The 14,145-nt window shown below is 36.0% G+C and overlaps 1 protein-coding gene across 2 annotated transcripts in view; it reads left to right on the top strand.

Moving 5' to 3' along the window:
- Nucleotides 1–14,145, top strand: part of NELL2 (neural EGFL like 2) — a 324,517-nt gene that overhangs the window by 75,038 nt on the left and 235,334 nt on the right. For both annotated transcript variants that reach the window (XM_055318667.1, XM_055318666.1), the window contains 4 exons: nt 10,671–10,844; nt 10,934–11,030; nt 13,387–13,459; nt 13,630–13,712. In XM_055318667.1, coding sequence (XP_055174642.1) covers nt 10,671–10,844; nt 10,934–11,030; nt 13,387–13,459; nt 13,630–13,712 — 427 coding nt within the window. The remainder of the gene's footprint in view (nt 1–10,670; nt 10,845–10,933; nt 11,031–13,386; nt 13,460–13,629; nt 13,713–14,145) is intronic.

Genomic DNA, 14,145 nt, shown 5'->3' with positions numbered 1-14,145 from the left:
ATTCATCAGTTCTAGCGGGTTTTTGATGGAATCTTTAAGTTTTATATATAGAGTATCATCTCATCTGCATATGCTGAAAGTTTTGCTTCTTTCTTGCCAATTTGGATGCTTTTTATTTCTTTTTGCTTTCTCATCTCTGTGACTAGGATTTCCAGTACTATGTTGAATAAAAGTGGTGACAGTGGACATCTGTGTCTTGTTCTTGACCATAGAGAAAGAGTTTTCAGGTTTTCCCCATTTAGGATGATATTAGCTGGGGGTTTTCATACATGGCTTTTATTATGTTGAGGTGTGTTCTCTCTAAACCTACTTTGTTGAGGATTTTTATCTTGAATGGATGTTATACTTTGTCAAATTCTTTTATATATATACATACATATACATATATAAATATATATATATATATATAAACAATCATATGTTTCTTATTTTTTCTTCTATTGTGATGCACCATGTTGATTATTTGCAAATATTAAACCACCCTTGAATTCCAGGAATAAATCCCACTTGATCGTGGTGAATGACTTTTTTAATGTATTGTTAGATTCAGTTGGCTAGTATTTTTTTGAGAATTGTCATCAGGGATATTGGCTTAGAGTTCTCTTTTTTTTTTAGTGGTATCTTTATCTGGTTTTGGTCTCAGAGTAATGCTGGCCTCACAGAATGAACTTGGAAGTTTTCCTTCCTTTTCTATTTTGTGGAATAGTTTGAGAAGAATAGATATTAACTCTTCTCTAAATGTTTGGTAGAATCTGGTCCTGGACTTTGTTGGGAGTTTTTAAAATTACTTCCTCAATTTCTTTGCTGGCTATCAGTCCATTCAAGTTTTATATTCCTTCCTATTTCAGTTTTGGTAATTTACATATTTCTAGGAATTTATCCATTTCTTCTAGGTGGTCCAACTTGTTGGCATATATAATTTTTCCTTATAATTGTTTGCATTTCTGTGTTATTTCTCCTTCCTCACTTTTTATTTTATTTATTTGACTTCTTTCTCTTCTCTTTTTGATAAGTCTGGCTAGAGGTTTATCAATTTTACTAATTTTTTCAAAGAACCAGCTCCCAGTTTCATTGATCTATTCTGTTGTTTTCTTAGCTTCTACGTCACTTATTTCTGCTCTAATCTTCAATATTCCGTTCCTTTTGCTAGCTTTAGACTTTGTTTGCTGTTCAAAAAATATTTTTTGAATGAATAAATAAGTGAAGGCATGAATATAACAAATCTCTTTGAAATGTATATAGCATATGAACCAGCAATTTCATTTGTAGTTATTTATTCCAAGAAGCTAATTGTGCGGGTGCACAAAGAAATACGTATTGACATATTTTTTGAAGTATAGTTGGCATGTATTAAAAAAATTTTATTAACAATTTAAAAAATGGAAATAGTAATAAGAAATTGGATGTTAAATAAACTAGGCATAGTTATAATATGAAATACCATGCTTCCAATAAAAAGGATGTGGCTTTACTGATATGGAAAGAAATTCTGAGTGTATGGTTAAGTGAAAAAGATTGCAAAGGATACATGCAAAACTGATTATATTAATCATCTCTTTGCAGCAGGACCATTAGTGATCTTAATTTTCTTTTTCATGTTTTTGTGTATCTTCTGAATTTTTGTCTAATTATACCCTATTATTTTTATATCAGAAACATTATGTATATATATGTAAAACCATGTTGTCAGACTTGTTCAAGTAGTCATATTCTGCTTGGCCTTCCTAAAGTGAAGAAATACTTAGCTTGGAGTCCTTGAACGGACTTCTTGGGATCTGTGACTCCCTTGTAGAATTTGCCAGCCAAATTTCGTACACATTTGCATGTATGCATTTTCAGATCATCAGAGAAGTCCATATTCCCCAAAGGTTCTTCCTCAGCCTTAGGACCATGTGCTCTTGTGTTCATTCTTGATAAAAGAGGGAAGGTTCATTTCCTCTGACTCTTCTACTTCCGTGAACCCTTTCTTTCCAGTCTGTCTAATTTCTACCTGTGTGACCTTGGTCACAACCAAGAGAGTTGAGATAATGAGAGCCTAGCATTAAATAGGCACTGCCTTTTATTACATGGCTTCTTTCAAACTCTGTGACTCTTGTGGATACCATTGTGCTGTGGGATACCCACTTATTATTAGTGCTTTATTGTATCTGTACTTTCTCCATCCTTGTATAAGGCCTTCCTCAAATTGATAGTTTAAAAATGCACCCAGTGCCACTAAATCCTCCTGCCTTCCAGGATCACAGCTCAGAGTGTTGTTTCTCAGATTTTCTTTGTGTCTTGCTGGCTTCATCAGCAATAGTAATAAACTATCTCAATTTTTTAAAAAAAATGACTATATTTCCCTTTTATTTTATGATAAACTCAGTTATATTGAGTATGGAAAGATGGAGAGGTTTTTATTCAAGCCATCATGTTGGATGCCAGGGCTTCAGTCATGAATTAATTCCATTTTCCACTGATCTTTCCCCTTGGTGATGTGATTTTGGCTTCTGGCTATATTATTCATGAAGCAGCTTTGTTTTTCTCACTGATATGACTACATTCTTCTTACAGAAAGGTTTTTACAGTGAAGTTACTATTAGTTTTGAAATGGCTAAGCTTAATTTTCACTTAATAATGTGTTTATTATTGAGGATATCTAAGCTTCAGTGTATTTGGCCTAGGTCACTGCCATATTCTCTGTAGTAAATATTTGCTGGAATAAATGCACTAAAATATCTTAGTTTAAAAAAAAAACCTCTTGCCTTTCTGCTTTACTATAAGGAAGGTCCTTGTCTTATAAAAATTAAATGACAGGCCCCAGTAAATCATGAATCATTGGTCATTGGATACATTCAAACAGACTGGGTGACCATTTAATGGAGTATCATAGATGAGCATTCTACGCATGCATTCTCATTACAATACTTTCTGTCTCAGATTCATGCTTGTTTAAGGTCAAATCCACCCTGAAAATTTAGTAATATTTAAATAGTGTGTCTCCTTCACCCCGATGTTTATAGCAGCAGTATCCACAATAGCCAAACTGTGGAAGGAGCCTCGGTGTCCATCGAAAGATGAATGGATAAAGAAGATGTGGTTCATGTATACAATGGAATATTCCTCAGCCATTAGAAACGACAAATACCCACCAGTTGCTTCGACGTGGATGGAACTGGAGGGTATTATGCTGAGTGAAATAAGTCAGTCGGAGAAGGACAAACATTATATGTTCTCATTCATTTGGGGAATATAAATAATAGTGAAAGGGAATAGAAGGGAAGGGAGAGGAAATGTGTGGGAAATATCAGAAAGGGAGACAGAGCATAAAGACTCCTAACTCTGGGAAACGAACTAGGGGTGGTGGAAGGGGAGGAGGGCGGGGGGTGGGGGTGAATGGGTGATGGGCACTGAGGCGGGCACTTGACGGGATGAGCACTGGGTGTTATTCTGTATGTTGGCAAATTGAACACCAATAAAAAATAAATTTATTATTAAAAAAATAAAACTCCAAAAAACTTGAAAATAAATAAATAAATAAATAAATAAATAAATAAATAAAGTGTCTCAAGAAATATAAATCATAATCATGACATGAGTGGTCACTCTTTGTCCAGAACTGTGTAGAGTAAGCACTGACATCTCTTATTTTGTTAAATTCCTACAATGACCATATAAGGTTACAACTCTTATTCTATTTGATAGGAGAGGAAACTGAGGCTTAGAGAGGGTTTTTCACTTGCCGATTATCACAGTTAGTGAGGAGTGCAGACAGGAGGAAGACTCTGAGGCCTCTTCGATTACAACATTATACCAGCTGGCTTTGATACCTAACTACTGTTAAAAACAAGCAAACTAACAAAAATGGTATCAACTCGGTTCTAATGAAGGATGCCCCCAAATACACTTTCTCCCCAGTCTTCTATCTCCCTCAGCATCTAAGGAAATCACTGGAAGTGGCAAGGTGAAACAGTTTTGTATAATGAATGGGCAAGCTGGTGAACTGATGATAATTTTGGCCCTCCCTCTGAAATCTGTTTCTCATATTTTGTTGGTTATGCAAGAGCCCGTATGATACCAGTGCTGTCAACTAGTTTCCGTGAGTTGGCTAATCTTCTGTTTTTGTCTGGAACTTCTGTCTCCTGCTCTCTGCCTTCTTTCCCTTAACTCAAGTGTGTTCAAATTGCTTGTGATTCACAGAATTGGCTGTAAGAAGCTGGGCTTTACGATTGCGATTATGTATTGACATGATAAAATAGTTACCATTTATTGGGTGATTAAGGTGTTGCAGATACCTTGCTTTATATGGATTATCACACTGACGACTCCTTTTAGAGATGAGGACACTGAAGTAGCCCGAAGTTGGGTCATAGGTGGTAGTGAGAAGATGAGCTGGGTTTTCAGTTCCAGAGCCTGTGCGTATGACTCCTTTGCAACTGTGCCTTCCATGAGCTACTGTAATGGTGTATCTGGCAGGAGACGTGCACGTAGCTAACCAGAAGTGACTAACAACTGGCTTCTAGCTTAATATACAGTTTTATACTTAGGATGGTCCACCTGACATTTTTTACAATTTTTGCAGTGGTGAGAAAGTGATGTACATTCAGTAGAAATTGTACTTCGAATGTTTAATTTTGGTCTTTTCTCGGGGTAGTGATATGTGGTATGGTACTCTCTCATGATGCTGGGTGGTGGCAGTGAGCCACATCTTCCAGTCTGTCGTGCAATCACAAGGGTAAACAACCCACACCCTTACAAGTATTCTGCACTCATACAACTGTTCTGTTTTTTACTTTCAGTATTCAATAAATTGCATGAGATATTCAACCTTTATTATAAAATAGGCTTTGTGTTAGATGATTTTGCCCAATTGTAGGCTGAAATAAGTGTTCTGAGCACATTTAAGGAGGCGAGGCTAATGGGCAGCTGGGGTGGTTCAGCAGTTTAGCGCCACCTTCAGCCCAGGGCCTAATCCTGGAGACCAGAGATCGAGTCCCACGTCAGGCTCCCTGCGTGGAGCCTGCTTCTCCCTCTGCCTGTGTCTCTGTCTCTCTGTCTCTCTCTCTCTCTCTCTCTGTGTCATGAATAGATAAAATAAAATCTTAAAAAAAAAAAGGAGGCGAGGCTAAGCTGTGACTCAGTAGGTTAGGTGTATTAAATACATTTTTAACTTATGATGAGTTTATCAAGACGTAACCTTACTGCAAGTTGAAAAAGAACTGTACTGAGATGATCTGATCGTTCTTCTATTTAGGTTTAATTTAAGGCTGCGGAAAAATCCTCTTTTCATGTCCTGTGCAACCTTTTTGTCAGATGAGACGTGACCTTATTTTCATCCTTTGATCTTGAGTTATGAAGGCGGTTGTTAAAATGAACGATGTCCTGCCACTGTCTCCTGTTTCTCTGAAGCCTAATCTTAAATTAGTTTATATTTCTGTCAATGCAAAGGATATTTGAATAACAAGGGCATAAATTATTATAAAGAGTGAGCTTTATTTATGATTTTAGTTACTTCTCACAATTATACATAATGAATCAGGAAGACATGATACGTTCAGGTGTGACAAATTATCTTCTTGGGATATAAAATGTGATTTTCAATTTAAGGTAATAAATGCTCATTAAAGATAAAAGGGGAAAAAAGAACAATAAAAAGAAGGTTAAAAACATCACTCATAGTTCTATCACTCAATAATTGCTTTAAAAATGTTGATATGTTTTATTCTAATTATATGTTTTTTTTCTGTGGTCACGATTGTAATATATCAGTCATAGTTCTTAGCTGTAAGGTGACCTTGGAGGTGGTGGGGTAGGGGGCAGCTTTACAGAATTGATGGGAGCCCTGATCATCAGAATTTGGAACAACTAATAACCGAAGGCACCCTTGTGGGCCAGGAAACAGGAAGCAGGATGAAGAGTGACCTTAACAGGATGCTGCTGCCCTAGCACATGTGGGTGCCTCCTTGTTCTCCTCTCCTTGCTGTGCTCCTTCAAGAATCTCAGGAAAGAGTCTGATTGCACGGGTGTGTCATCAGCCCATCCCTGACTGTACCATGGGAAAGAAGAGGGAGGATTTGACACCTTTACTTTTTGAATTAAAAAAGATAACTAACATGTACTATCTTTATTGAGTATTGTGTGTGTACTGAGTAATATTCTGAGTGCTTTCTTAAATTAACACAGTCAAATCCTTACAATGTCTGCTGAAGTATAGTTCATGTCCCCATTTTGTTAAGTAACCAGATGGGGTAACCAGATGAGGTTCAGAGAGGAGAAGTAACTTTCCACTCTTGGGAGGAGTATTGGGATATGAATCCTGAGGCTTTAGGGCTGGGGTGTTTAAACACTCTGTTCTGCTGAGCCTTGGGGAGGGGACTGGATGGGAGGGGAGAGGGGGTGAGCCAGGCCTGCCTCCCACTGAAACATCACCCAGTGGGGGACAGTGGACTTCTGGAAATGAATATGCCTGTTATTAGAAAAATGATTTAAAAAAAAGAAAAATGATTCATTAAAACAGACCCAGTGTTCATTAAGATACTGTGTAACTTATAATTAGGCAATCATCATATGTTCACACAACTTCACATCTTCCGGCAGTTTTGTATCTCTTAAGGTTTTGAAGATTTGGATTAACTTCTTTCAACCTGTTTTCCCTTCTCTTAATGAGTGCTAATATTTATTGGAGACTATCCATGTACTAGGCACACTTGTAAGTTATGTATTTTTCTCTTCACTACATGTTTTTTTTGTGTGTATTGTGTATCTATTTTTTTTTTTAAATTGAGTGATGCTAATGAAAATGTAGCTTTCAGTAAAATATTTAACTTCTAAAAGGTTGTTCCTGTTTGTAGGGCTTAGTGTGTTAGCCTCATTGTTATTTATGCTACTTCTAGTGTCTCAAGTTTAGGAATCCAGCACAGGGGACACTTCTTATAGTATCTAGAGGAGGCTACTTGACAGCAGCAATAGGGTTCTTGCCTCCGTGTGTTAAGAACTGACAGACCTATAGCAACAGGGCAGTGTGTTTGCTGATTTTTTTTTAAAATACAAACACCTCTCTATCATAGAATTTACTAATTGAATTGATTAAATAATGAGTACTTATTATCAAATAATATAGAAGGGATTCTCTGGTTGGTTTCTTCTGGATAAAAAATATGTAAGTTGGAGTTTTATTTATTTTTGATAAGTTCTAAACATGGTTTATATTCTTGACTACTTAACTTTTTATCATATATATAAACATTAAAGAAGTGATACATAATTAGTGAAAACCCAATTCAGGGATATAAAAATATGTGAGAAGGTTCTTCACATTCTCTCCCTCTATTTGGTTATATTCTCCCGTGGTAACTACTGTTAACATTTTGGTGTATATGCTTCTTCATCTTTTTTTTTATATATATAAAACACCAACACGCACAGAATTTTATCAAATCAAATGAGTTTTGGTATGCCTCGGTGGCTCAGCGGTTGACCATCTGCCTCTGACTCGGGACATGATCCTGCCGTCCCAGGATTGAGTCCCACATTGGGCTTCCTGCATGGAGCCTGCTTCTCCCTCTGCCTGCATCTCTTACTCTCTCTCTCTCTCATGAATAAATAAATGAAATCTTTAAAAAATCAAATGAGTTTCTATAGTTTTTGATTTATTTGTTAATAGTAAACTATGCATTGGTTCATGTCTGAACTTTATTCTTCAATAGAATGTTCCAGGATATGATAGTGTCATAACTCCTCTATGAGAGGATAGTTGACATTTCAAGATTTTTACTATTTTAAATAAATCTGCAGTGAGTACCTTCTGAATATATCATTACCAGTTTGTGCTGTTATTTTCTCGGATCAATTTTAATCATACTGATGTAAAGAGTATGCACATTTAATGTGTTGATAGTTTTACCAAAATGCCTTTCAAGAAGTCTGGGTCAATTTATTTTGCCATAAATAGTGTATCAAAATGCTTATTTCTCCACATCCTTGTTTACACTGGATATTAGTAGTGATTTTGATTGCTGACACTCTGGTGAATCAATCGAGTCGCTTTTTTCTTATTGATTTGTAGGTGTTCCTCATGTTTTGTAGACATCCACCCCTTGTCTTACAGACTGCCATTGGTTATCAAATTTCATTTATGCTATCCTTTTTGTCGAGGAAATTTTGATTTTTATGTAATTATAGTTAATCTGTTTTTCATTTTATGGTTTCCATTTTACTCTCATTTATTTTCTCTTTCATTTATAGCTAATTTTCTTCTTCTACAAGATTATTCTCAGCAGCATACAAGCATTTGTAGTATTTCTTACCAATTAAAGACAGATATCCTTTGACTAAGTGTTTTTCCACAGCTATCTTCCCATCTCTTCAAAATGTCTATATTTGTCTCGTATTTTTCTCTGCCCATTCTCTCTCGGGCAGACTTTCTTCCCTAGAGTTTGCTGGAACAGTTTTAGGGTTATCACATGCCTCTGTTTTTCTAAACCCAGTGGTTAAGTTCTCATCTTACTTGACCTGTCAGCAGCATTTGATACAGTTGATTACTTCCTCTTTCTTGAAGTGGCTTCTTCATCCCTTTGAGACACCACTCTCATTTTTATCTCCTTTAATCTTACTGGCCACACTTATTGGTTTGCTTTGCAGATTTCTCCTCAAAATGTCCAAGCTTTCTTCATGGCTATGCCTTCATGGCTTTCAATGTAATCTATATGCCTGTAATTTCCAAATTCTTCTTTCCACCTCAGATGCTGTAGAGGTAGGTGTTCTACATGTCATCTTCAATATTCACTAAGAACCTTACATATAACATCTAAGTTTAAAACTTGATTCAGATTATTGTAATTTTCCTTCATTTGAGAATGTCTTAATTTCTTCTTCACTTCTAATGGATATTTTTGGTGGGTATAAGATTCTGAGCTGACAGCTTTTTCTTTCATCATGTGAACAACACTGTGCCATTTTCTTCTGGCTTCCATTGTTTCTGCTGCAGAAGCCACTACCACTTTGTCTTTCCCTATTCACAATGTGCTGTCTTTTAATGTCTGCTTTCAATATTTTTTTCTTTGTTTTTAGTTTTCAGAAGTTTAATTATGATGAGTATTTATTTTAATTTTTCCTGTTTGGGATTTGCTTAGATTCTTAAACCTGTGAACCTGTCTCTTCCCATGTTTGGGATGTTTCCAACCATTATTTTGTCAAGTACTTTTTCAGGCCACTCTCTTTTTTTATCTTTTATGGATTCTGTTTATAGGAATGTTAGATCTTTTGTTGTAATCATTTAGGTCTCTGAGACTGTTCGTTGTTTTTCATTCTATTTTCTCTCTCTTCAGATTGGATTATTTTTGTTCTGTCTTTAATTAGAAACTGATTCTTTTCATGATCCCCTCCCTTCTGTTGTTTACCCCATCCTTTGAGCTCTTTATTCCAGTTATTGTATTTTTCAGTTCTAAAACTTCCATTTGGTTCTTCTTTATATATTTATTTTGTTCTTCTATTTGTTTGCGTAGTCTTTCTGTTTTTTTTTTCATTTGTTTCAAGTGTGTTCAAATATGTTTGTAATTGCTTGTTTTTATCAGTGTGTCTTTAAAAGCTTTGGCAGATGATTCTAACAACTCTGTCATTACAGTGTTGATATCTTTTGATCGTCTTTTTTCATTAAATCTCAGATCTTGGTTCTGGTATGGCATATGATTTTCACTTGAAACCTGAACATCTTTGTATAATGTTCTGAGACTTGTGTCTTATTTAAATTCCTTGTTTTAGATATTTTCTGTGATATTGATCTGGTAGGAGATGGGAAGGTATCATCTTGTTACTTTCAGGTGAGGAGGTTCCTCACTTGGCCTTCCATTGAGAACTGAGGAGGAGCTTGTATTATTTTTGGATGGGGGTGGAAGTTCCAGTTCCCTACATGGTCTCTACTGACACTGCAGCTGGGGTGGTCTCATACTGCTGGGTGATAGTGAAAGTCTTGACTCTCCACTGCACCTTCTCTGACACTGTCTCAGTGGAGAGGGGGTAGTATACTTTGTTATTGCTGGATAAGGATAGTAGTCCAGGTTCCTTCCCATGTGTTTTCCACTGATGCCATCAGGGGCCTCATTATTAGCTGGCTAGGTTTAAAGTCTTGGTTCTCTACTCAGCTTTTTCTGTTACCACCTGAGTGAAGGTGTTGGGTATCTCAAGATGGTGGAAATCTAAGCTCCTTGTGAGCTTTACTAGTCTGTTTGTGGATGGGGCCAATTTTTTTTTCTGTGATGTTTGGCTGGAATAGAGTGGTTATTTTCTGGAAGTTTTTCTTCTATGAGACTTCCCCTTTCCTAGACCTTAGAAAGAGAAAGCAAACTTTTGTTGGGATATATCTCTCCATATATATATATATATATATATAAAAGGAGAAAGTCTGCATTCACTAGTATTCCAGGTTACTGGCTTCTTCAGTCAAGTCTGGGATATATGAGGCCAAAAGAAAATCTCAGAAACCAGCACCTTGGGTCATAAGATCCCTCACTGATTTTCTTTCTTTGCTCCATCTTTTAGACTCTTCCTATGTTTGTTTTACAAAATAATGTTTAGTTGTACTCAGTGAGAGCAGTAGGAAAAATACTATTTTCCATCTTTCTGGGGATGGAGGTTATGTCAGTAATTTTTGAACTTTATTTTCAATGGGCCCCATCTGGCTCCTCTCTGTGCAGGTACCTAGAACTGGAAAGCAGTGGCCATCGGAATGAAGTCAGACTGCATTATCGCTCAGGCAGTCACCACCCGCACACGGAAGTATTTCCTTACATTTTGGCTGATGACAAGTGGCACAAGCTCTCCTTAGCCATCAGTGCCTCCCATTTGATTTTACACGTTGACTGCAATAAGTAAGTGAAATGTGCTCAGTTTAGGAAGTGGAAGATTCCAAGAAATGACTGTTAACTCACATTGCTTACCCAATACTTCTTTTTTGCAGAATATATGAAAGAGTGGTGGAAAAGCCCTCCACAGATTTGCCTCTGGGCACAACATTTTGGCTGGGACAAAGAAATAATGCCCATGGATATTTTAAGGTATTTTTTTGGCTAAGGTCATATAAATCTAAACATAAAAACATAAATATATAAACATATAAATATAAATGCTTTCTAATGGAAAATTATGTTTTGCTTTTTGTGATGTGAAACAAAATATTTGGTTTGTATTTTTTTCTATTTCATCTTCTTTTTTTTTTTTTTTTACACTGGTGGTTTATTTAGCTGGCGTACAGTGTTTTCTTTTCTTCCTGAATAAATTTGATCTCTAGACATTACAGAGATGATCACAAAGTGGTAGTTGGGAGGGGAACTAACACATCATTGTTGAGATTAGGCATTCAAAGTAATAAATATCTAAGCTGTTAATATACCATCCACCACTTAAATATAACCCTTGATGATACTTTTACAGGGATGTTAATAATAGAGGATTGAGAACTTTTCAATATTCATTATTCATGGTCTTTTTGTACTTCACATAGTGAAAAGGGAATACATATATATGCACGAATCTGTCAGAACTAGAAAGCAGTCATAATTTGTATCTTTTTTTTTAGTGCCTACTTAAAGACACACTCCATAGAACTTCATCATTGTAGATGATCTAAAAGACATCTCATTTAAATTTCTGTATCTTAAGGATGAAGAAATAAAGTCCAGAAAACTGCTTGACTACAAGCCCATAGTGTAATCATTTTCCCCCAGGGACTAAGATAGTGCCCATAATATAGAAGTGGCTCAGTGAATGGTTGTTAACTGAAGAATAATAGGTACTATGTCCAACTCATGGATTTCTTGGTAGAGTAGGTACCAGTGATTTTGAAATTGTGTTCTAAGTAAGCTCAGTAATCCTGAGAAGATGTTTTCCAAACTTAATTAAACTGTTACCTGGAAACGAGGTACTTTATATGTGTTATTCTTGAATCTTAGTTTTACTAGCCTTGATGGAGGCTCATTTTTTTCTCGTTTACCTGCGCATAAACCTACTCAGAAGAGTTAAGTGACTTGCCCAAGGCCAGCCATGAGGAATTGATTCAATGCTCACAAATCCTAAATAATCAGCCCTTATTTGCCATGTAAGGGATGGCAAATTTGTAGATGTCAAGTCTCTCCTCTATTTAACCACAGCAGCCTTTCCCATGGAGCCCGGATGTGGCCTTAGATCCTTCTCATACATCATTTATGTGTACTACTCTAGGGGTTGTAATTTTTACTGTAGGCTGTGAGTGGTGTCCAGTAGAGTTGTACAGTGCACAAACTCTATAACTGTACATGGTAACAGTATTTTCATGTTGCTGCTTCCAAGTGACAGGAGCTTGTATAGAAGCTGCTTTTTAATCTAAACTCCAAGCAAACAACAGATTCAGCAGTTCCACACAGTATGCTAAAATATTTATCATTCATATTGACAGTCTACTTACACTATGCTATTAATTAGATTAAACATGTAGGAGATATAGACCAATATTTGACTGGTATATTTTGTAGGTGCATTCAAAATTGTCTTGATAATGTGTTGGCACTGTCACCCTGTCATTAGACATTCTTTTTGCATTTTTCAAAGGAAGGAAGTGAAATATTAATTAAAAATGTATATATAGTTGATGCAGGAAGAAAGGGGGGTGGTAGATGAAAAGGACACCTGAAGTGTCTGATGAGGTCATTTTTGACTACCATTGGCCTTTGCTTTAAGGGCCCAGGAAGGTGGAAGCTAATTAAGCCTTAGTGACTAAAGATACATGTGAATTTTACCTATAAACATGTGATGTGTCTTTCTGTGTAAAAGGGGTCATTTCCAGCTGGAATGTTTAAAAATTTCACTCTAAACTTTCTGTCCTCCTAAGGACTTGTCACTAAGTCTGTGGCAGCTGTTTAATGAATCTATTGCCCTTTATAAATTGAGAAATTAGTTCTAAAAGATTCTACTGAAAAATGAGAAATGCTCAAATAAGTATTTCTCTTATGACTCAGCTTTTTCTATCTCTTTCTTTTTAATGATTGCAGTTAATTTAAAGTTGGTATCAGTTTCACTGTTGCCGAAACCAGAAGTGATTTTTGGGTTGATTTTTAAAGGTCATTTTCAAGCCTTTCTCTAGTGGCTAACTAAAAATAACTTCTCAAAACAACATGACTATTCGCTCTTAATTATATCTTGACATTTAATCTTAAGGCTTTAAAAATATTATCAATAGGAGAGTACATGGGTAATCATCCATTTTGCCTGATGTATTTCTCTCCCTTTGGTTTGAAGTAGAAGTAATGTATTCAAAAAGATGTTGTTCAGAGTTCTTGGTGAGTCTATCTTGTAATGTTTTCCTTCATGAGCTTGACTATTGAACATAATTTGGGTAGATGGAAGTAATATATCTTTTTAAAAATTTTTCACACACAGGGTATAATGCAAGATGTGCAATTACTTGTCATGCCCCAAGGATTTATTGCTCAGTGCCCAGATCTTAATCGCAGTAAGTCCATTAGTTCTTGCACTGTGTGATGGAAAGTGTGCTTCTTGCTTAATTTTGTCCAGAATGTCAGTTTGAAATTGGAAGTCCCATATATTAGTTGTCAGCATGGACTTAACTAGATTGACCTCCTTATAAATACAACTTGACCAATGTAGTGTTTGTAATTCCAGCTTGTCCAACTTGCAATGACTTCCATGGACTCGTGCAGAAAATCATGGAGCTGCAGGACATTTTAGCCAAAACATCAGCTAAGGTAAAAGCTACTTAGAAATATCGTGTGGAGAACTCAGAAATCCTTGAGGTTCTTTATAGTTTTTTTTTCTTATATAACCACAAATGTTCACCTTTGAGACTTTTCTCAGACTATAGTGTTTGCTGGGATTGAATCTAAATCTCTGCTCATGGAAAGGGCTTATAAATATTCAAACCCTAGCCATGTGTATAACAAATGATTCGGTAAATCAGAAATTAGGCAGATTAACTGATTTTCACACTACTTCTTACGGTAGGATTTATTGTTTATTTTAGTTTTTATTATTATTTATTAATATTTAGCTTTTCTTTGTAAGGATGGAGGTGAGAGGGCATTGTAAAAAGAATGGAGACACTAGAATAATGTCAAGGGACTGATCCCATGGATGCTTTCTACCACGTATTGCTGTTGTAGAGTTATTCACTGTCCTAAG

The sequence above is a fragment of the Nyctereutes procyonoides genome, unplaced genomic scaffold (assembly GCF_905146905.1).
Source record: "Nyctereutes procyonoides isolate TBG_1078 unplaced genomic scaffold, NYPRO_anot_genome, whole genome shotgun sequence".
Classification (NCBI taxonomy): domain Eukaryota; kingdom Metazoa; phylum Chordata; class Mammalia; order Carnivora; family Canidae; genus Nyctereutes; species Nyctereutes procyonoides.
The sequence above is the reverse complement of the archived record's forward strand: the minus strand, read 5'-3'. Positions and strand labels throughout refer to the sequence as shown.